Here is a 23,751-nt window from a genome sequence, read left to right as displayed (position 1 = left end):
CATAATCTGTAATCACTTTTATCACACGTGTAATCACTTTCATTAATTTTTGTTCTCAGCAGTGGTCTCCATTTCATAGCTCCAAAAGTGTTTTATTCTCATTAAAAAACAACAACGAGCTTTTCAGTCATTACTGATCTATGAGCATTTCTCTTGAGGTTCTGTTCATTAAAATAATAACTCTAAGGGAAATAGCAGAGCTTTGAGGTGTATGGCTATCCTAGTGTAAACTTGTGAATATAAGAATAGTTTACTAATGCTTATTTAATACACTTCTCCCACTTTCTCCCTCTACACATCATACCACCCTAATTACAGGAAAGGATTCTAGATAACTCTTCTCTGTAATCCATTTCACTTGCATTAATTAGGCAAATGCCTTGTTAGGCAAATGTGCTAGATATTTTATTTTTAACCATAGCCCAAGATAAGAAAGCTCAGAATTGCAAAATCAAAAGTGGAGCCATTTGTAGGGTGAGTGACTTTATGGAAAATCCCTGATACTGAAATTAAACTTAGGGCTTAACAGAAAGTCGTCTCCACTTTCTTACAGGATATTTGTAAGATCACAGATATCTTTAATAATGAGTGTTATAGAATACCTTCTATGAGTTTAGCATTGTAGTGGATTTTGTAAGTTATAAAAATTGCATAAATGACTTCAGAAGGCAAGAAGCATATAATTGAATTGGAAAGTGGAATGTGCATGAGCAATGGTTAATAAACAAAATCTTTTAAAAATTTGAGATATAATTGACGTATGTTATGTTAGTGTTAGATGCACCGCATAATGATTTGAAATATTATGCAAAATGATTACCACAATAAGTTTAGTTAATGTCCATCACCACAGATAATAATTATTGTTATTTTTGTGGTGAGAATTTTTAAGATTTACTCTCTTAGTAATTTATTAAATATACAATACAATATTGTTAACTATAGTCACCATGCTGCATATTACATCCCCATGACTTACTTATTGTGTGACTGAAAGTTTGTACCTTTTAACCCCCTTTATTTTGCCCACCCTCATCCCTCCACTTCTAGCAACCACCAATCTAGATAGTTCTCTGTATTTATGAGTTCTTTTTTTCCCCAGACTAATATATTAGTGAAATCATACAGTATTTGGTATTTGTCCTTCACTGTCTGACTTATTTCACTTAGCATAATGCCATCAAGTCTGTCCATGTTGTCACAAATGGCAGGATTTCCTTCCTTTCTGTGGCTGAATAATATTCCACTGTATGGATATGACACATCTTCTTGATCCATTCATCTATCAATGGACACTTAGACTGCTTCCATAACTTGGTTATTGTAAATATGCTGTAGTGAGCAAACATAGGGATGCATATATCTTTTCGAATTAGTGTTTTCTTCACATAAATACCCAGGATTGCAATTGCGGGATCACATAGTAGTTATATTTGCAATTTTTTGAGAAACCTTCATACTGTTTTTCCGTGGTAGATGCACCAATTTATATTCCCACCAACAGTGCACCAGTGTTCTCTTTTCTGCACATCTTGCCAACACTTGTTCTCTCTTCTCTTTTTGGCGATAGCCATTCTGACAGGTGTGAGGTGGTAGCTCATTGTGGTTTTCATTTGCATTTCTCTGGTGATTAGTCATGTTAAGCCCATTTTCATGTGCTTGTTAGCCATTTGGATGTCTTCTTTCGAAAATATCTTTTTAGATTCTATGCCCATTTTAAAATTGGATTGTTTGCTTTATCTCTACTTAGTTGCATGAGTTTTTATATATTTTATATATTAACCCCTTATCAGATATGTGACTGGCAAATTTTTTTCCCCATTTGGTGAGTTAGTTTTTCATTTTGTTGACGGTTTCCTTTGCTGTGCAGCTTTTTAGTTTGATATAGTCCTACTTGTTTATCTTTGCTTTGGTTTCCTTTGATTTTGTGCCAATCAAAAAAAAAATCATCACCAAGACTGATGCCAAGGACCTTACCCTTTATGCTTTCTTCTAGAAGTTTTATGATTTTATCAACTGAAACTTTTTATATAAGATAAAGTGCTAAAGGTACTTTTAATGTATACTTAATAAACATTCACTGTGTGCCAGGCACTGAGATAATTTCTGTGGGAGATAAAAAGGAGAATACATCAGTATCCTCTACCCACTGGGAGATGATAGCTATACACATATATAAGCCTAACGTTTCTCAAGACCTTAATTCATACACTATATCCCTAAGTCAGAGTCTGGTATTCTGAACTATTAAGTCCTATTACTGTCTAAATCGTCCTTATTTCCTATGAATAGTCCAATGCTAAGTTTAGGTCCTACCATCTGTGTGAAACCATAATGATTTCAGTGTATCATGTTGATAAAATTGTCAAAGAAACAGAGAGGAGAGGTATGTGTAGGGAATTTTTGAGCCTAAAGTTTCCTATTGAAATTATGGAACCCCAGAAGTAGCATGCTAGGTGGCAGTAATCTGGATTCAGGGTTTAGACACTAAACATGTATATGGTTGCTAATCTGAGTTTTAGACATTTATTCATCCACCCAAGAAATATTCATTGAGCACTTTGGGTGAGGCACTGTTCCAGGAGTGGGTTTAGGACAGTGAACCAGACCATGTCCCTGCTACCATGGAACCTATGTCTAGTGAGAAACACAGAGAAGTAAATAAATCTATTGATCAATGTAATTTTTCTAACTTTATTGAGAAATAGACATACATCCCTCTATGTTTAAGGTGTACAGCATGATGGTTTGGTTTGCATATATTGTGAAATGATTACCACAATAGATTTAGTTAACATTCATCATCTCATATAGATGCAATAAAAAGAAAAGAGAAAATTCTTATGATAAGAAATCTTAACATAATAATATAATTTTATATAGTGAGATGAAAATAAAGCAAGATGGGTTAAAAAGTGACTGGTTGGTGTCTATTTCAGACACTATGAATACAGGTCAGAGACGAGATAGAAAAGTGTTGGGTGAAATCATTAAGAAGGGGTCCTGAATGATCTTGAAGGACAGATGAGCAGGAGTAAAGGCTTTCTAGCAAAGGCCTGGGACGGGGATAAACATAGGTTTTAGGCGTAGGGAGGAGAGAAAGAGACAGAGAAGGAAGAGGAAAGGTTAGCCTGTTTGCTCTGGTGAATAATAGGAAATAAGGTGAAATATATAGGGTCAAATATGCCAAATATACATTAAAAAATTGAGTCCTCCTTTAGAATATTTGGTTTCCAAATAAATAAATAGCCATAAAAGCCACTTGAAATGGTGGCCAAAGCAATGCTACTACTATTAGAATCTTGAGCACGGAAACAAAAATATGTGAAAATAATCTAATAGGCAAATGTGTATAGAATAGATTGAATCAAAGAGACACTGAAATAATCAGGAAAGTCAGCTAGAAAGCAATTGCAGCAATCCAGGAATATAGTTAGATTTGTGTAGCATTTATGCTTTCTTATCTCATTTATTTATCCAACCCAATATATTTATTGAGCACCTATTGGGTGTCAGGTGGTGTATAAGGCACTGAAGACAAAATTGTGAGCCAATTAGATATGGTCCATGTCCTCAGGGATATCACAGTCTAGTGAAGAAACAGACATTGGCCATGTAATCACAAGCCTGAATGTCTAATTTCAAACTATGATAAGTACCTTGAAAGGAAAATTAAGCAATATTATGGAAACATGCAAGTGGGGGGCTTTACCTCATGTGAGGTGGGTGGGTAAGTCTTCCCTGAAAGACACTGGAGCTAAAATTTGGAACATAGAAAATATTGATTAGGAAAAGGTATGAGGGAAGCAAGGATAAGAGGTATAAAGGTGGAGAGGAGTGAGTGCGTCCAAGAGATAGTCAGAGGCACAGTCAACAGGTAATGGATAATGTATGGAGTATCAGGCACAGGCGGTGTTAGGATGGTTCCTGAGTTTCTGGCTTGTGAAAATTGATGGTGTTTGTACAGCAATCCTATAAGATATATGTCATTGTTGTTCCATTTTAAATTAATCTAGGCAGTTAACCAGTGTACTTCGGGGACTACCATTAGTAAGTCATGGAGGTAGGACTTCAGATTTAGTTTATGATTTCAAAACCTGGTTCTCTCTTCTGTACATTCTCTGGGTTGACTGAAGAAGGAATGCCTATGGCTTAATGATGGAAACACAATAGCTTTGATCTTTACATCCCAGAGCCATAGAATCTTACCATTGGAAGGGATTATAGAGAACTTCCTGCTGCATTTTTAAAGCTTCTTTGACTGTGACTTACAGGGAGGTATCTATTTTGCATCATGAACACACACACACACACACACACACACACACACACACACAAGCCACAACACACAATTTCTTGAAAAAAATTTTTGGAAACAGCAGTAGTATAATGATAAGAGGCACTCTGATATTTTCTGTTCTATTCTCTCCCATAAAAAAAAATGCTTGTTCCCATTCACAATATCGATTTCATTATCCACGAATGAATTGTGACTCCGTTTGAAAGATTGATCTAATCCTATTCATTTTTTGAAAAGGGTTTGAGGCCCAGAAATGGGAAGTGATTTTCCTAGATCTCATAGTCAGCAGGCTAGTGATTTCCTGTTAGCCCCATTTTCTGATTCTGTCATACAATTTGGTTTTATCAGTTCCATAAATAAAATTCATATGTTTGTAAATTTTGTCCCTGAAGAAAAAAATATATATTAATAGTTTTCTGCTTATTGACATTTAGTTTGTTTCTTCCTCTACAAGTCTTAACCTTTACGCTAGGGTAAAGACTCTTTAGGACCCAAGTAAATGAAACTTTGCAAGATTTTATTTGAAAAGAAAAGGACATGAAACAGTCAAGATAATAGTGCCTAATCTTTAAGATTCTGAGAAAGACTAATAAAAAAGCCACTGAAAATGGAAAGCAGTTATCAAAGATAGGTGATAAAAAAATGCACTTATGAAGTCATCCAAGAAACCAAGGGACATTTGTGAAACCAAGAGGAAAAAACCAAATCTTTCTGCTATGCAAAAATGCCAAGGGGAGAATAGAAAGTTTTAATAACCTGTGTGAAATCACAGGTACTGCGTTTCAGGAGTGAAGTTTAAACATAAATACAACACATAAGATAAAAAAAGCTTAGTTAGGTAATATTGAAAAATGGTGGGACATTTGGAAAGAATTTAATGGAACTATCAGACTGTTAAAGATTTAATAAAATGAAAATTTGAAGTTTACTCAGCTGAACTGAATTTAGAAGCTTATATGAACATTTATGGAGAAGACAGAGAAAGGATTTGCTTGCCACATTTTTGCACATGTCCTTTACCATTGCTAGAAATATGAGCTAGTTGTTGAAAGTCCTGGAAAGGCTTTCTGGATATTTTCCCCATCAGACAAGCAGAGGTAGAGCTTAGGAAGCACAGAAACAGCTAGGACTAAGGATTGAGAGCAAGGATCGAGAGTCCTATGGTGGTGGAGTCAGAAAATGGTAGCATGTCTGGTGGCGGTACCTTTTCTTCCTAAAGACCAATCCAGCGGGGAGAAGGGGAAACATTGTCAATGTAACTTCCAAGTCTTAGCCCCAGAACTGTATCCGTGCATGCACCAAGTATTTCTTGAATTCTTACTAAGTGCCTGGTGCAATGTTAGGCTCTGAAGAGAGACTATGAATAAGACAAGTTTGGTACCTGCCCTTAAGAAGTTTGTAGCCAAGTGGAAGGTACAGGCAAAACCAAATGGTTTGATGCGTGTTATGATAGAAGAGATGGACAAGGTGCCAGGGAATTAGAGAAGAGGCACCTGACCTGGAAATGGTGCGTTAGGGAAGGCTTGTGGAGCAAATGATACCTAAGTACCAGTTGGCCAGATGAAGTGTGAAGAAGGCAGTTTGCTTATTTCAAGAATTACATCACACTATGTATTTAATGCCTTCATAAAGCATAGGCCTGGCACAATATAAGCCCTTATAAATGGCATTTTTAAATACTATTGTAGGTTATAAGACACTGGCCAGATGGTACTTTTTCTATATGAAACAACACACATGACATCATGTTTCCATAAATACGGCTGATACAACTCAATATTAATATTTAATTGCCTATTATTATTTAACAGGCTTATAAAGTATTGACATTCCTCATTGCAGTTCATTTTGCTTGCAGAAGAAAACTGCAGAGCATGTCATATATTGTGTGTGATTTCTCTACATAAGAAAAATATAAAATGGGATCAGAATAATAGATTTTAAACTATAGAAAAAAGGTGAAGGGGCATGTGGTAAATAATACTGTGATAAGTTTGAATCGCTATATTGTACACCTGAAACTAGTTTGAATCGCTATATTGTACACCTGAAACTAATATATTGTTGTATACTGGCTATACTTAAATAAAAATTACTTTAAAAGAAACTGTAGAAGTTACCTGATCCAGTCCATCCCTTTAATACATGAGAAAGTGGGTTGGCCATTTGCTCAGAGTCACAATGTTGTTGGTTAGTGGCAGAAATAAGACAAGAAAAGCAGGTGTTCTGGCCAACAGTTTAATACCGTAATCCTCCCTTATTCTCAGTCTTGCTTTCACGGTTTCAGTTACCCACGGTCAACTATGGTCTGAAAATATTAAATGGAAAATTCCAGAAATAAAACAATTGATAAATTGTATGCCATTCTTAGTAGTGTGATAAAATATTTTTGTGTCCTGCTCTATTCCACCTAGGACTTGAATCATTTCTTTGTCCAGCGTCTCCATGCTGTATACACAGTACAATAAGATATTTTGAGAGAGACCACATCCACAAAACTTTTATTATAGTATGTTGTTATCATTGTTCTGTTTTATTATTAGTTATTATTGTTAATCTCTTCCTGTGCCTAACTGATAAACTAAAGTTTATCATAGGTATGTATGTACAGGAAAAAAATTATAGGATATATAGGTTTCAGTACTATCTGTGCTTTCAGGCATCGACTGGGGGTATTGGAGCATATAACTGCAGAAATGTACTCATTTCCTTTGTATCATGTTGCCACTTGTAATAGAATTTTTTTCAAAGCTCTCAACTTTGATATAAAATTTTAATATTGTTACCTTGATGTTAATTTTCATTATTACCTTTGATGTTAATTTTCATTATTACCCTCTCATGGGCTTCATCTTTTTTCTTTCTAATACTTTATTCACTCTGAGAATTTGTGTGTTTTTAATTTCACTTGACCCATTTTACTTTTACATTAAGAGCAAGGAATATATGTAATGCTACTAACCATTTTTATTTTAAATGCTTAATTTATTATTTGCAATAGATGAACATATTTTAAACTTTGTTCTCTGTTAGGTTAAGGTTTCATTCAAAGACTGTATCCCAGGCAGGCATAATGTTAGCTAAAGACCTGGAGAAATGTCATGTAGTTAATAATCTAAATAATGCTTTCCTTATAAACACTCTTTTGACTGCTACTATGGTAATGTTCTTTCATGGTTATTGTTGTTACACAGTTATGTTCACATGCTCTGTATAAAGCTATATAATTAGCAAACACTGTAAAATAAAACCACTCAAATGTTCTTCTAGGATATCCTTCCTTTTATTCACTGTTTGCTCTGAAGTCTTCTGTACTTTAGCCTATTGTGCTAACATTGATTCCTTCGCCGACCTGCTGACTTTCTTATTCCTGGGCATCTCAAAAATACAGTAATCGGTTGTCATTCTCTCCACATGGGAGCCGTCCAGATCCCTTGGCTGCCTCTGTGGGGATCTGTTGGATAAGAATTTTTCAATAGCACCCTTTTCTCACCAGATTCTTCACCGCATTCACTGTGCATTCTGAAAAACCACATTCAGCTTACTGCCTGGACACTGATCACGGCAGAGCTGTTTTTCATTGTCAAGATCTCATAACTCGAGCTCCTTAGGATATAATAAGGCTAGCTTCAACAACCATCTCTCCTTTAAGCTTCATGTTTTTTGGAGGTATCTTTGGAATTACTGATGATGTTGTGAGTTATTGATTTCAGGTGAAACTCTAAGGGTCCCTGACCATTCTCATGATTTTAAACTTAAGTGGAAGCAATTTTGTTTCTAAAGGCTGATGCTGACTTGGCTGAGAGTTTTGCTTTTCTTTTTCCCCCAGCATTTCATATGTAGTTTGATATCTACAACCCATTGGCTTCTGAACTTGCATTTGTTTTATGATTCTATGGTGTGCATACCCACTGAAAAAACTACCATAATCTTATCTTTTCTGGAGAACGGAACAAACATCATTTAGATTGCAAATGACAAGGAAGGGTAAATTGTTGGATAAACTGGGTTATCCCAGTTTTATTGGTCTGGTTATTTTCTTGTTATCCTTGCCTTTGGAAACAGAAATCTTCTCCAGTTATAGATATTTACTTATGCTTTGGTTTCTTTAAATTATGTGACATCACTTATACAAATGTCATTCAATGATAATTCCCATAAGTTAGCCTTAAATCAAAAGGTGAGAAGAGTAGTTCCAAAGTTCAAACTTCTTTCTATTGTAGAAATAATCTCAGTACTCAGAAAGGCTGAATGTGTGGTATTTTTCTTTCCATCAGTTCAGTGCATCTCAAATCTTCCTTCCTACTCTGAAACCCTTGAGACTACAGTATTTTATTATACAAACATCTTTGGACATACATTATGTTTTATGATTTATTTTGGTGTTTTTTTAAACAAACTTTTTAGTGTGGAAAAATTTAAATATATACAAAAGTCTGTCATCACTCAATTTCAACAGTTATCGACTCAAATGTCAAATGTGTTTCATCTATAACCTTCCCTATTCTCCCATGCCCGTTGGGTAATGGTGAGCAAATCCCAGACATCATATCATTTTATCTGTTAGTATTGCATTAGATATTTCTAAAATTAGAAAAGACTCTTTTAAAAAGCATAGCCATACAATAATCAAACCTAAAAACTTTAACAATATTTCCTTAATAGCATCAACTAAGTAAATATTGAAATCTTTCTGTTTTATAATTTCTTCTTACATTTGGTTTATTCAAATAAGAAACCAAATATAATCCACATATTGCAGTTGGTTGGTATGCTTCTTAAATCTCATGTATCCATAGTTATCCTTCTTTTTTTCCTTATAATTTGTTAAAGTCCTTTAAAGTTTTCAAATATCAGTTTTGCTGATTGCATTCCCATAATGTTGTTTAATATGTTTCTCCTTTGGCTGAATTTCCTGAAACCCGATCAATTCATCTAGAGATTTGATCATATTCATTTGTATTTTTTGATAAGAATAGTTCATAGGAATGTTATATACTTCCATCAGGATGCCAAAATGTCTGCTTGTTTTTCTGTGATGTTCCGATTGTTTAGTGTGTTCAATTGTTGCCAGCCTGATCCATCCATTATAAAGTTTCTAATCAGTTATTAATGTGAAATTTTTAGTAGCCACTGATGATAATGAATGAGGACTCATTGTTTCATTAGGTGTTTCAAAATGGTATATTCTAATTCTGTCATTTCTTCTCCATTCATATGGTTTCATTTAAAAATGTTTATTTTGGTAAATTAAATAGGAGGTAATTATTGAGCATGTATGATGTGCTAAAAGTCTGCTAGGCAGTATAAGGGGAAGAAAAAAGACATATATATCATAGGCTCTGCTCTAAATAAAAATAGAAATATTATGCTCAAAACAATTAGAGAGCAATTATGGTATGTAAGTGAATTAAGAAAAGAGAGATGAGCATGGGTTAGAGAATGTTTCATGGAAGAAATGTGACGTGTGCATTTTATGAAATAGGGGGAAACTGAGGCCATTCCCAGTAGGGGAATAGTTAGACCATGCCATGGGGCTAAGAACGAGAATGGCTGTATAAGAGAAGGCACAGGAAAAAAACCTACCTAGAGATTACACATTAGCTAAGCGTTGGTGGGGAGTGAGAAAACTAATCAGGTCCCGTTTGGAGAAATTGACGTTGCCTGTGAACTGTCTAGTATTGTTCTAAATACATTTGGCAGATAGACTTTGGGTGGACTAGGGAATTACAGTGAAGTAACCTATGGAAAGTCCAATAATTTAGAAATCAATTTGTCATAAATAAAAGCTCATCTGATCTTAAGAAATAATATGGCCCAAGTCACATGTAAAATGTAAAGAATTAGTCATGTTGATAGGTATACATCGTAATCAAAAAAATACAAACTATACACAAACTGTGGTTCCCCAGAACAAACCAGGTTGTTTGAAAGAATAGGCAGGTACACAGGACTTGGTGTGAAGCTGTGACAAAGTTAAAGATGTTGAGTTTAATTTTGGAAATGTTATGTTTTGGGTGCACATACAAATAGTAAAGGCTTTCTATTAATGAGATTATACTGTAAATGTGTTTTTACATCTAATAATATGTTGTGGATATTTTTGATGTCAATGAATATAGATACGTAATATCCTTTTTCAATGGCAGTCATTATATGTAGGTACATAATTAATTTGGTACCATAATTAATTTCTATTGCCGATCTTTAGATTTTCAAATTTTTCTGTTGAAGCAGCACTGCAGCGAACATTCCTGCGGATACATTTTTGTGCATTTATCCAGTTGATTGTCAAATAACTTCCTGAAAGTGGGGTCATGGGCCAAAGGTTATGCTTATTTTATATTGTGATACATATTTACATATTGCCTAATGTCCTCTAGAAGTGCTGTACCAATTACGCATCTACCAATAACATCTATCAGTACCTGGAAGATTTTTTAAAATGTCTTGAAAAATTTTTTTCATCTTCATTTGGGCTGACTTTCCTCACTTATAAAATAGGAAGATGAAATATATCAGGTATTTAGGATCTTAGGACCATTTGAAAATTTTTAAAAACTGTTGAACAGAAATGAATTGTTGTTTCAGAAAAACACACCTGTGCAAAAACACAGACATTTTTACATGCTATTTATGAGAATTTACAGACCATTTAAGTCAATTCACAGAGTCCTTAGGATTTCACTCCATGAATCCAAGTGAAGAATCTCTGAATGAGGTGATTTTAAAGTTGCTTTCTCCTTTTAACACTAAAGCAAACGCATATGTTGCTCACATAACACACACATATTCACACTGTGACATGCACACAGAGCTCTAATGTGTATTTGGAAAAACTTTGACATCTGCTTGACACGGAAGCTAGTCTTGTTGTGATCTGTAAAATCACTTGAGTGTGTATAGTTATTGGAATGAATTTCTATTTATTTCAGGTTCTTCAGTGGCGAGCCCACCAGGAAGAAGTAGCAAGACTGGAAATGGAAATTTCTGCCATCAGAAGAGAAAAGGAAAAGGAGAAAGAGAAACTGTGGAAGAAGAAGGAATTGTTACAAAGAGAAGAGAAGAAAAAAAAAGTATGTAATCTGCTGTTGCGTTGAATGTGTGAATGAATGTTTAATTGCCTGATTGAGCTTCGTTTGATATTGGTGTTTGGCACAGAATGCTCATAGGCAGTTCTTAGAAAGTTTTGTAATGTTCTAGTGCTGTCTTGCTCCAGTTCATAGGAGCTTGAAAGATTTGTGGATGTGAAGGAGAACCCGCTTTGACCTGCAGAAGCACAGATACCTGTGAACAGAAGAGATGCTGTTGGTGAAGGAAAAACAGGGTTTGTGATTGTTATTAAGTCTTGTACCAAGTAGGGACGTGGCAAGGACGAGGCTTACGGGGATAACTTTGGTTGACTGCAGTGCAACAAAATGACCGTCAAAAGATATCTGTGAAAGAAAGGTGTTTTGAAAGATGGGAGAGAGACCATCGTGAGCTTGCAGATGTACTCTTGCTATTTGGTCTGACACCAAAACAACGACAACACAAACAGTAATGGAAGGAATAATTAAACCAAATAATTAAACCAAATTAAGCCAAATTCATGGTCAACCTCTTGGCAATTGTACAGGACCAAGGCATGTTTTATTTTGTTTATTTTATTTTAAAAAATACTTCTTCAATTTAGACAGTATATTTTAAAACTACAGAGAATGATGTAATAAACTCATTAGTACTCATCACCTAACATTTTAACTGCTAATAGTTTTCATTCTGTTTCAGATGTTTATTCTACAGATAAAGTTGAAATCCTCATGTGAGGACATACTCAGTACCATTTCCCTTCTTACCTCTCCAAAGGAAACCTTAATCATGAATTTTATTTTTATCTTTCTAGGCCATCTTTTGCTTTTAATATTTTAACATGTAGTTTGTGACTTTTAATGTTTTGCATGAAGACTATCATACTGTATCATTCTCAGCGTGCACTTCATTCAGCCTTACATTTTTGAGATATACCCACGTTAATACACAGAGAGCTAGTTGACTCCTTTTCACTGCTCCATAGTGTTCTATTATAGAACGAGGCCACCACTTATCCCTTCTCCTAGTGGTTGACATTTACGTTTCTAAAGTTTTGTTCTTGCAACTGTGCTGTAGCAACCATCTTATACGTGTCAACTGGGGAATGTGTGCAGAGCTTCTCTAGGGTACACCTACGAGGGGAATTACTATGTTGGAGGATTTGTAAGCTTTCAACTTCATAAGATTTTTTTTTTATAAAGTATCACAACTTTTCTTTTTGACTTTTGCCAATCTGATAAATGTGAACAGTGTCTCATTGTTTTAAATCGGATTCCCCTGATCACTTGTGAGATTGAAAATCTCCTCATGTTTATTGGACAATTTTCTTCCTCTGTGAATTACTTATTTTTTGTCCATTTGTCCATGTTTTCTATATTCATCTGTAGAAGTTCTTATATTTTTCTGGATACTGTTTCTTTTCATCAGTTATACGGGTGGCAGATGTTTTCTTCCATTGGGCATTTGCCTTTAAATTTTGCCTATCGTGTCTGTAGTTCCATGGAAGTTAAAAATAATCAAGTAATCAAAGTTCTTAAACTTTTCCTTTGTGAATTGTACTTTTCTTTATGAACTGTGACCTGGTGGTGAGAGCATCTCTACAGAGATGTCTTATGTTTGCTTCTGCTAAGGGCCCTATGCATTCTGCTGGCCTGGGGCCAGTTTGTATATTAACTTTGAGAAGTGGGACATATACTGACAGCTCAGGTGGGCGCTTACTTCACTGACACACAGCACCAGCCCGCGTTCTGTAGTTGACCCCTTTCTTCCTCTGATGCCAAGCAGAACGTGAGCCCCTTTGTCACTTCCCTGGGGAGTATTCATGGTGTATCTAGTTCCCATTTTGTGTATGGAGAAGCCCTACCTGACTTTTCGCTCTTTGTAAGTACATAGCTTGGTTCCAGTTCCCATGTGCACACATCCCACAACTAATATGAAAGGCCCAGCCACCAGCTTCTCAGACCTAGCTTAGGTCCAGGTCTCCCTAAGAGACCCTTGACTTTGGCTTCCTCTCACTGCTCTGACTTTGAGTTCCATCTTTGTTTTCAGCCCTGGGGCATTTGTGTGTGTGTGTGTGTATTATAGTTTGTTCAAAATATCTATGTGTTTAAAGTGGGAAAGGAGGTTTCTGTGTTAACTCAGACATACTGACCAAAATTCTGGCTACTCTTATATATACTAACTACAAATTTAGATTCTCTATGTTAACTATTTTATATATTGGATACAAATTTCAGTTCTTCAGTCCTTGACAGAAAACCCCCTATAAGAAACTCCTCCTTACTTGAGACTGGTGCTCTGCTTTTCCCCATCTATCCTTTCCCCTGCCTGGTTTTCTCTTCTCATGAAAGAGCAACAATAAAGATAGAGAAACTATGCCATGTGTAAAACCCCACCTTAGGATTTCCGAACAAGAGATCATCTTCATCCTAATTCTTCTTCCCAGCAATTTATCTTTTAGGGGATAATACTGTCTTTTTGCTGGAATAACATTTTGATTTGTATCCAGTGCCAAAGTTTATCCTGATAGGTGCCCAGATCCTTTCAAATATACCTTTAAGTTATTGAAGCACTCTTTCTTCTGTGCTTTAAAACTCTAGTTGAACATAATATTCACAGTTCTGATGCTTCCATCTCAAGACTCAAGGAAAGTTTTGATTCATAAGCTGTTAGGTGTGATAATGGTAATATTTCAGAAATATCTCTCCATTTTTGAAATTATTATCAAGGTAAAGTCAAAAAATGATGCCTTTCCATAAACTATCTCCAGGAGCTATTGTAAGAAACAAAATCACTATGCTAGATGAACCTCGAAGTCCCAGCACCACCCTTTTCCTAGACGTGGCCCTTTGGCTGCCTTGAGTGCCGTCAAATTTGCTCTGCATCACAGCATTTTAGAAGGTTTTGTGACTGCCTGATTCCTGCAGTTCTGTGGGCTCCAAGGCAAGGGTGGTTTCAGCCTTGCTCCCAAAATGGAGATTTCAAGCAAGGCTCACAAAAAAGGAAACATATCCCTTCCATGGTCTCGCATGTCACAGTTCTCTCCCAAGTTTGACCAACTCCTACTTCAGCATTGAAATCACCTACATGGCCTGACTGAGGGGTGGGGAGCATTCTCAGAAAAGTCAGCATAACTCCACTGGCCATGAGACCTTCATCCTTACCTTAGAGATGTTTTGGGGAGGAATCTATCATTTTGTGACCTCTTCGCCTCAAGTGACATTGTACCAGTAAATACCAATAGCCAACGCTTTGGCAGAATTCCCTCTCGTCCTTAGGTGACCTGGCAAATACTCAGAATTATATTCATGCTGCAGATACCCGGGGAAGAGGAGAAACAATGTGAAACAAAAGAGGGTAGGCTATCATCAACAGAAGGCAGCCCAGAAGGCTGGAGCTGTGTTGCTTCTCAGAAGAATCAAGAAGCCCAGTGCTTAAGAGGGAATCCACAGTACCTTCCCAATTCAGATCAAAGCCATTCTCTCTGTGGGAATCTGTGGGTTCTCATGAGAGCAGTTCATCATGAAATCTCCTCTCCAGTGTTTTTTAATCTAATAATATACTGATCTAAAGGAGTAGGAGTGAGGAAAAGGTCAACACAGAAGAATGATATAAAACAAATTCCCAGACTTTAAACTCTGCTTCCTCAGGATTATTTGGACTTAAAAAGGCCAATGGAAAACACCTGTGATAGGCAGGCTTCTAAGATGGGCCTTAAGATTTCCTCCCCCCTGCGAGATATATGTGCTATATAATTGCCGGGACAGTAAATACCATGGATTCGGTTATGGTATATGGTACACACAACCTTGAGAAAGGGAGATTGCCTGGGTGGGCTTCATGTAATCACAAGCTCTTTAAAAGTTGAGAGTTTTCTCTCGCTGCTAATAGAAAGGATAATCAGAGATTTGAAGCACAAAAAGGACACGACCCACCACTCTCGGCTTGAAGATTGAAGAGGTCACATGCCAAGGAATGTGGGTGGCCTCCAGAAGCTAAGAGTGACCCTAGCTGACAGCCAGAAAGGAAATGGGAACCTGTAACCTATAGTCCTATAACTATAAGGAACTGAATTCTGTACAAAACAAGAATAAGCTTGGAAGCAGATTTTTTTTCTAAAGTTTCCAGATGAGAATTCGGTTTTGTCAACACGTTGATTTCAGCCTTGTGATATCATGAGCAGAGAGCCCAGCCACACCATGCTGGACTTCTGCCTGATAGGATTCAGAGCTAATAAATAAGTATTGTTTTAAGTTGCTAGGTTTTCTGTAATGTGTTATACAACGATTTAAAAAAACAATACAGATTTTGGTATCTGGAAATGAAATGCTGCCAAACATATATCTAAAAATGTGGAAGTAGCTTTGGAATTGGGGAGTAGGGAAAACCTGGAAGAATTATGAGGGGCATAGTTGAGAAAGGACTAGAATGCCTTGAACAGACAGTAGAAATATGAATGTTAGAGATGTGGCTGGTGTGGGGTCAGAAGGAAGCAACGAACATGTTATTGGAAACTGGAGTAAGGGGGATTACTGTTATGTGGTGGCAGAAAGCCTAGGGAAAACACTTCTAAGTAATGAACTTCATATGTGATACACTAAAAAGATTTCTAAAATGTGTAAACTTTCTAAGTGATTTCAATCAATCCAATATAATTTATGCTGTTAATATGCTGACTAACACCATTTAAGTCTCTGATTTGGACTTCTCTCTTAAACTGCAAATTCACACATCCTACTGCCTCAGATCTGATATGCCCAAATGTATTCTTGTTTTACCCTACAAACCTACTCTGGAGATAAGAAATTATTGCCAACAGCATGGCATAAAGAAAAGGTTGGGTGCACTAATACAAACCCTTTGTTATATGCTCAAAAAGATGAAAATATCAGAATACTCAGGGCCTTTGGGAAGTTTCAGGGTAATTTTTTTTCTCAGCTACCTCACAGAAAGCCAAAAGAGAGAGGGGATTATAAGGGATTATCTCAAAAAGACCTGTGGGTGTGGCATTCGTCTAAAGGAGTGAATCCCTATAAAATCTATAATGGCTCACTTGATTCTTGAGAAAGTTTTATCAGAAATACTTATTGCTCATAAAACAAAAATTTATCACAAACACTGGCAGCTTCGACTGAAAGGGACTGAAAAAGTATGAAGTGAAAGCAGATTCACGGACCCCTGCCCCTCAAAACAAGAATTTCTAATGTCAAGAGGTAGGCTGATGAAACTACGCAGGCATCTGGCATTTCTAGTACTTCCAGCATGGAACGAAACCACCCATCTGGGCTTAGGAAGAGCTTCCCTTCAATCCCCACCACCTTACACATAGCATTGTGTCAGCTCCTAGAAAGACATATTGACTGTAAGACTGTGTATAATCCCAGGGGTCACTAAAGATCCAAACAGGATGATCATTCCTTCACTTATTCAATAAGTGTGCACCAGGGCCTGTAATGCGATCCGTATTACACTCAGTCCTTCATGCAATTGTATGAGGTCACCCCATGCAAACAGAAATTGTCCCTTTTCTGGTGTGTTTTTAAAAGGATGTGTTTACCTCCTCTGCCGCAAAGGTAATAAGCAATTCTTGGTTAGGTCAGTAGAAGCTCTTCCTTATAATACAGAAGGATTACTTTCAGCTTCAAGCTGTATGAATAAAACAAAAGGGTTAATAAAGAAAAAGTAAAAATTCAAAATGGAGTGAACACATAGAGATTGCAATTAGTGCAATTAAGCATAACTACATACAGTAAATTAAATACATATGTACATGTACACAGTATATACAGATGTGTATATTTGTGTTATGTACATATAGACACATAACTACAGCGTGGCTTTCCCGACCCTCTCAGTGGGGATTGATGAAGGCCTTAGCTTGCGGGGTTGGGATGGGGTCTTTGCCCTCACTGATGCCGAGACCTCTTCCTGGTCTTACATCAGCAAACATACTCTGGGCGTCTGTCCTCACATTGGCTCGCGCTGCTCTGATTGCTTCCCAGGGTGAATGCTCTTATGCCAGTAAAGGTTATTAGTTTTGCCACATTTGATCAAAGTTTAGACCTTAGAGTGTACACTTTTTGCCCTGACTCCAATAGGGTTCCTCAACTCTCGTTTTATTAACTTTCTTTCTTTTTTGTGTGGTGTTAATTGCTATTGTGTGCGTTTGTGCATCACAGGAACTGCAGGATATGAAACTGTCCTCTGCAATTTCCTTCAAATACCTGGGGCTAATTGCCTTTCATTTCCAGCGACTGTCCTGCTGCTGCAGAGAGAGGGTGATATAGATCTTGGGGATTTAGGTAGTGGGAAAAGGACCTTTAAAATCAGAGCACTGCCTGGAAAACATCCCTGGCAGAAAGATCCCTGAGAAATGGCACCTCCTGGTCCAGATCCTGGTCTGTTTCTTCCAAATCCTTTTACCTCACGCTGCTCCTTCTCAACCTTGCTTAAAGTAAAGGGGTGTGTGTGTATGAGAGAGAGAGAGAACTGGATCTCACTTAGACTAAAATGACTTAAGATATAAATGTTATCAGCATACGTAATATATCACTGAGGACTAACTGCGTGTGGACACAAATGAAAACAATGAGGCAGTATTCAATAAGGCATTGGCATTCAGATAATCTAAAATTGGCTTACTTTTTTACGTTTTCATAAAATGGAGACTATGGCATATTAGAACTCTCGTAGACTCCATGGACCCTGAAAACATGTCTTTGAACCTCTCTGAAGAGTTTGATCTCTGCTCTGACATCTACTCACCCAAATCGCTCATCGCAAATAGCCTCTTTGCTACTAGAGCTAAAGTAACCCCATCTGGCTGAGGACCAACCCACCAGATCGGTTGAACTACTTCCCAACCCTCGGTCTTGTGGTTCCTTCAATTACTAACTCCTAAACATGCAATTTTGCAGTCCAACTTTGAGAGGATATTTTCCTTTTAATTATTGGTCCTTTTACTTGGGAACCGATGAAATACCCCAAACATGAGAGCTATAAAACCTAATGCATAAAACAACTATCAGGAAATTACAATGGTCCAAAGCAGAAGAGAGTTGATGTTTAATTTATGTAGAAATAATTCCAAAAAAAACTCAGTGTTCAGACTTTATTTTCTGAGTATCCAATATCAATCCTCTGAATAATATTGTATGTCTACAGAAATTAGTGTAGTATGGGAGGTTAAATTATCCAAAAATCATATAACTTTCAAATATCCATAATGTTCCTTGATTTGTCATTAAAACTTGGAAATGAACATTAACACAAGCTTCTTAATTAACTAATTCTAACCTTCTGATATGAGACTGAACATAGAGTCAACCCTCAGCATATGAGATAATAGGTCCCAGAGAGGCAGATGGTAGTCCAAGAACCTCACTTTTCTGGTTTCAGCTGTCTTTTAAAACTGAAATTTCCGTTGGAACGTCTTTCTAAAAAGTAGAAAAACTAATGATGGACTCTTCCTACTCTTTATTAGGACAAAGTTTGTTTTTTTGTTTTGTTTTTTTTTTGTAGAAAAGTCAGATGGAGGGAAAAAATAAAAAGCCTGGATGATCAAGAGCCAGATATATTTATTTTTCTGTGAAATATTTCCCAATAGGCACTTTTAGAAGAAAAGTCTTAAAAATAAACTCCAGGTGTCAATTTTGGGCTATATTTTTCTGGATAGGTCTCGATGATTCATGGGGATTAAATTTAACAGACACCTATGCAGTGCCTGCTAAGTGCAAGTCACTGGTCTCTGTTCATTTCATCTTAACTACCATAAGGGGTTCTTACTAATAGGATATTCATGCTCTAAATGAAGAAACTGAGATACATAGAGCATACATAATTTTTCCAAAGTCATATAGCCATTAAGTGGTACAGTTAGGATTTGAACTCAAGAGGGCTAACTCCATAGTTCATGATTTAAAACACTATGCTAAGCTGCCCATCACCGTGATTGCTATTAATTTTATGATTAATCAATTTTGAGAAACCTCAGTTTCAAACTAGTTGCTTGAGGGTCATTTTCGTGGTTTTGGTCCTGCCCTACTTTACTCACTACTTTTGAATCGATAAGTAATTCATCTTTTTAACCCTCTTTAGAAGTATGCCTATAGAAGTATTTTATGTTCTACAGGTACACACAGTTTCACTGTGTCTGTCTCTTTACTCTTAATATTCTCTCAGGATTTTTCTTTGCTTGGGTTAATGAACCACTATGACTAAACACTTTACAAGAAACCAGACCATTATAGTTTGAAGTGTTAAGTACGACGTGTGTTACAAATGGATTAAAAAAACCTCCTTAGTGCTGTTCTTTTGTTAAATAGACTGAAGAAACTATTAATGATTTTGATGTGATTTTCTTTTAACGTATCCACATCTTACTTCACAAGAGGAGAGCTTCCAATATCACATCGGCCAACCTCTCAGAATCCACCCATTGCCCACCTTCCTTCCTTTTACAACGCATGAGGTATCTGTGCTCCTGGCTAAAGCCATCCCCTTCTTTACGCACTGCATCCTATTCTTTCTCTCTCATTCAAGTTCATCCCAATATCTCTCCCACCACCATTTCCCTCTTTCCATCTAGATCTTTTATGCCTTCTATTTAAAAAAATACTCTTCCTTGACCCCACATCTCCTCCCTTAGGTAAATCACACCCTTCTATAGCATATACACACTGTCTCTAACTGCTTTCTGGCTATTCTCGCTTTGGCCATTTTGTCCTTCCACTTAGTGAAGTGGTGCTCGCCACGGTCGTCATTGACCTCCGTGTTGCTAATTCCAGGGGTCAGTTCTCAGTCCTTATATAGCTATTACAGTGCCATTGACTATATTCCCTATGCTGTATTTTACATTCCATGACTGTATAGAGAGACAGATGGTGCAAAAACAATGTGTACACATTTTAAGAAAGAAAAAAACTGTATAAAAATTATGCCGATGGTAACCACTTTGAGCACCTCTTGTAGTCGCAGAAGTCAAACGTGACTTGTGTTCATCTTTTGTTATCAGTATATATTGAGTATTACAATTTTTTGGTAATGGTTTTTTTGGTAATGGTTTTTTCCTTTCTTAAAACATGTATACATATTTTGGCACCGTGTGTGTGTGTGTGTGTGTGTGTGTGTGTGTGTGTGTGTGTGGTTATAGTTGATTCAATATTATTCAACTTCAGCTTCAGGCGTACAGCACAGTGGTCAGGCATCTACACAGGCTATGAAGTGATCCCCCTGATAAGTCCAGTGCCCATCTGGCACCCTACATAATCTTTATGACATTACTGACCCTATGTTTATTGCAGGGTTATTCACAATAGCCAAGATATGGAAACAACTGAAATGCCCATCAATAGATGATTGGATAAGGAAATGGTGGTACATTTATACAATGGAGTATTACTCTGCTATAAAAAAGAATGAAATCTTACCATTTGCAACAACATGGATGGACCTAGGAAGCCATTCTTTTTGTTCTTTTGTCTCACTGGTTTCTCCTTCTCAAAAAAACTTGGCTGGCTTCTCCTCATCATTCTGTCTTGGAGTGCCCTGGGCGCTCAGTCCTCTATGTATACTTTTCAGGTGATCTTAATCAATCCTGTGTAATTCATGTGCCATTTATACCAATTAACGTACCTCATCTAGACTTTTCTCTTGAACTCCAAACTTACACATCCCACTGCCTTAAATCCAATATGCCCAAAATGTATTCTTTTTTTCCCCTCCAAACCTACTCCTTCCCCCACATTCCTTTTTCTTAGCAGAAGGAAACCTGTTCTCCCAGTACTCAGGCCAAACCCCTGGCTTGCTATTATTTTTGATTCTTATTTTTCCCCTGCAAATTCCATACACATACCTATTGTCGTGAATCGAAGGCTCTACTTTTTAAATCAGAACAATTATAATAACCTCTTAATCTCCTAATTAATTTCTCTGCCTCCTCCTTTTCCATTCCCACTCTCTCCCTCCAACCTATTTGCTACATAGCAGTCAGAATAGGTTTTTAAAAGTCACATCAGATTATGCCACTCTCTGAACTACACTCAATATCTCTTGCATCTCATATCCTACCACTTTTTCCCTCACTCATCCTGCTTCCGCCATACCAGCCTACTTCCTCCTCCTTGAACACCCTAGCATATGTCCCCTTGGCCTTTTGCACTGGCTGTCCACTCTGTCTGGAATTCTTCTCTCCCAGATGTCTGCACCACTCACTCTCTTACCTCAGCCAGGATCCCAATCAAATGTCTTCAGAGAGAATATTCAACCTTGATTAGCAAACGTAAAATAGCATCCTCCTTCCCTGTCATTGTGTTCACTTATGTTATTTTTTTCTTGGCAATTATGATCTCCCCCGACATGTATCTATTCACTGATTTTCCTTCCTCTTCTAGAATGTAAGCCCCATAAAAAGGGGAATACGTCTGTTTCCTTTATTGTTTTCTCTCCAGTGCCTGGCAGAAGGCCCTTAATAAATATTGGTTAAATGAATGAATTTAATGAACAAGCAGTACACAGCTGTAGTTCGATGTTGAGGCGTAGAGGAAAATGTGCCAAACTAGGGGGCCCTAACAGGGTGGCTGTCCTTGGGGAGGTTATGTAGGCTCTGTGAGATTCTGCCTCCTCAATTGTAAATGAAGTGTTTGGATTGAATGATTAGTAAAATCACCTCAGCTCTAAGAAATCATGATTGAATGACTCTGAGGCTTGATTACTTTTCACTTTTCACTCTCCCTGACACTTCAGGCTGTGAAATAATACATCCTCAGTCTATATACTTCCTTCTTAATGAATAGTGAAAAGAGAGAAATTAAACAAGATTACAGACAAATTCATTTTAGCAATATCAACATATGCCATGATCATTATGTAATATTTCAATGCTCATGCTGAAAATAGACCTTACTTCTGAAGAAGACATCAGAGTTATTTTTTAATCCACCTGGCATTTCATTTAAGAGGGAGATAACTAACGTGTTTACCCCATTTCTTGGCTCATCATGTTCTACAGACAGAAGACTACCTCACAGCTGAAAATAGCTGTTACCAATTGAAGAAGGCAGCTCTGTTATGGAAAAATGCTCACATAAGTGACCAAATTAGAAAGCACATGAAAGAGATTCATGTTATTTACTTATACATATCGACGTCACCTACCTCCAAACAATTTATCATAAAAGGTGTTAATACTGTTGTGTTTGATATCTTCCCCTTGGGTCATATCTACTCTCCATTCTGCTCTGGGACCCAGGGAGTTGTCCTGTATGGCTCTCTGGCCCTCTCGCTTCTGATTGGTTTCAGTCAAAGTGGAACACTAGAGATGAGGACGAGGGAGGAGAGTGAGGTTGGGAGAGTTGTTCTCCTCAGCTCTTTGCCCTGCAGAGATGTGTTAACTGGCTGTGTCCTCCCGCAAAGGTCTCAGCCCTGGTCAGGTGGCCCTCCCCACACCACTTCTCTGACTCTGGTCTATGGGCAGTAAAGCAACCAGTATACTGAATGGCCTCTTGAGATTGCCCTGCATTTCAACCCTCCTTTGTCAGTTGTCCCCTTATATTCTTCTGGATTTATCCTAATTTTGAGTGTGCCATCTGTTTCCTATTAGGAATCATTAAAATAGAAAATCAGTAAGAGAATAAGAGACAAAAAATTAAGAGGATGGGAATATAGTTATGTCAGCAAACCAAGACTAAAAAGGGGTGCTGTAATTGAACATGGTTAAAGTTAAAAGGAAGCATTTAGCTCTTATTTGCTAATAATAGACAACATCTCAGCACATCAGGAGCTGGCAGCATGTATTAGGGAAGGGAGACAAACCACCCAGTGGATAGCATTTTCAGTAGAAGTTTTACAGAGGAGTTTAAATCAATCCTCATTTGATATTGCATCGACCTTTATGAGGCCCATGGCGTAAAATTAAATCATACTTCTGTGAAACTTTTCTATAGAAAGTGAAAGTGATGCCCCATACAAGGTGATAAAAAGTGAAAATGTTATATACAGGGATATAGGGTATTCTTGTCATCTGCCTTGATACAGGAATAGAGTTTGGAAATCTCAGGACTGAATAAGAGTCATGTCCCTTAGCTGTTCCTTCTAAATACTGATTTTTCTTGGCCAGACTTTTAAAAAATATACTTTTGCAATTATAAAATATTTTATATCTATCATAGATAGTTTGGAAAATACAAACAAGCATTCAAATTACAATAAAAGTTACCCCAAATCCTAAAACATTACCAAAAGGAAATTATTAGCAATGACCTCATGTTCCTTTTACTACACACAGGGACTTGAATGTAACGAGAACGATACTGCATACATTATTTTTAACCTGATTTTTTTCAACTTATCAATGTATCTTATATATTTCTCCCTGTTTTACT

The 23,751-nt window shown here is 36.9% G+C and overlaps 1 protein-coding gene across 12 annotated transcripts in view; it reads left to right on the top strand.

The window, feature by feature from the left end:
- The window catches only part of CCDC148 (coiled-coil domain containing 148), a gene marked incomplete at its 3' end in the record, with an annotated part of 459,403 nt that overhangs the window by 131,788 nt on the left and 303,864 nt on the right, over positions 1-23,751 (top strand). For all 12 annotated transcript variants that reach the window (XM_081052570.1, XM_081052568.1, XM_081052569.1 and 9 more), the window contains one exon: positions 11,236-11,376. In XM_081052570.1, coding sequence (XP_080908696.1) covers positions 11,236-11,376 — 141 coding nt within the window. The remainder of the gene's footprint in view (positions 1-11,235; positions 11,377-23,751) is intronic.

This window comes from Rhinolophus hipposideros (assembly GCF_964194185.1).
Source record: "Rhinolophus hipposideros genome assembly, chromosome: 6".
In the NCBI taxonomy this organism is placed as follows: domain Eukaryota; kingdom Metazoa; phylum Chordata; class Mammalia; order Chiroptera; family Rhinolophidae; genus Rhinolophus; species Rhinolophus hipposideros.
This window is presented reverse-complemented; position numbering and strand designations above follow the sequence as displayed.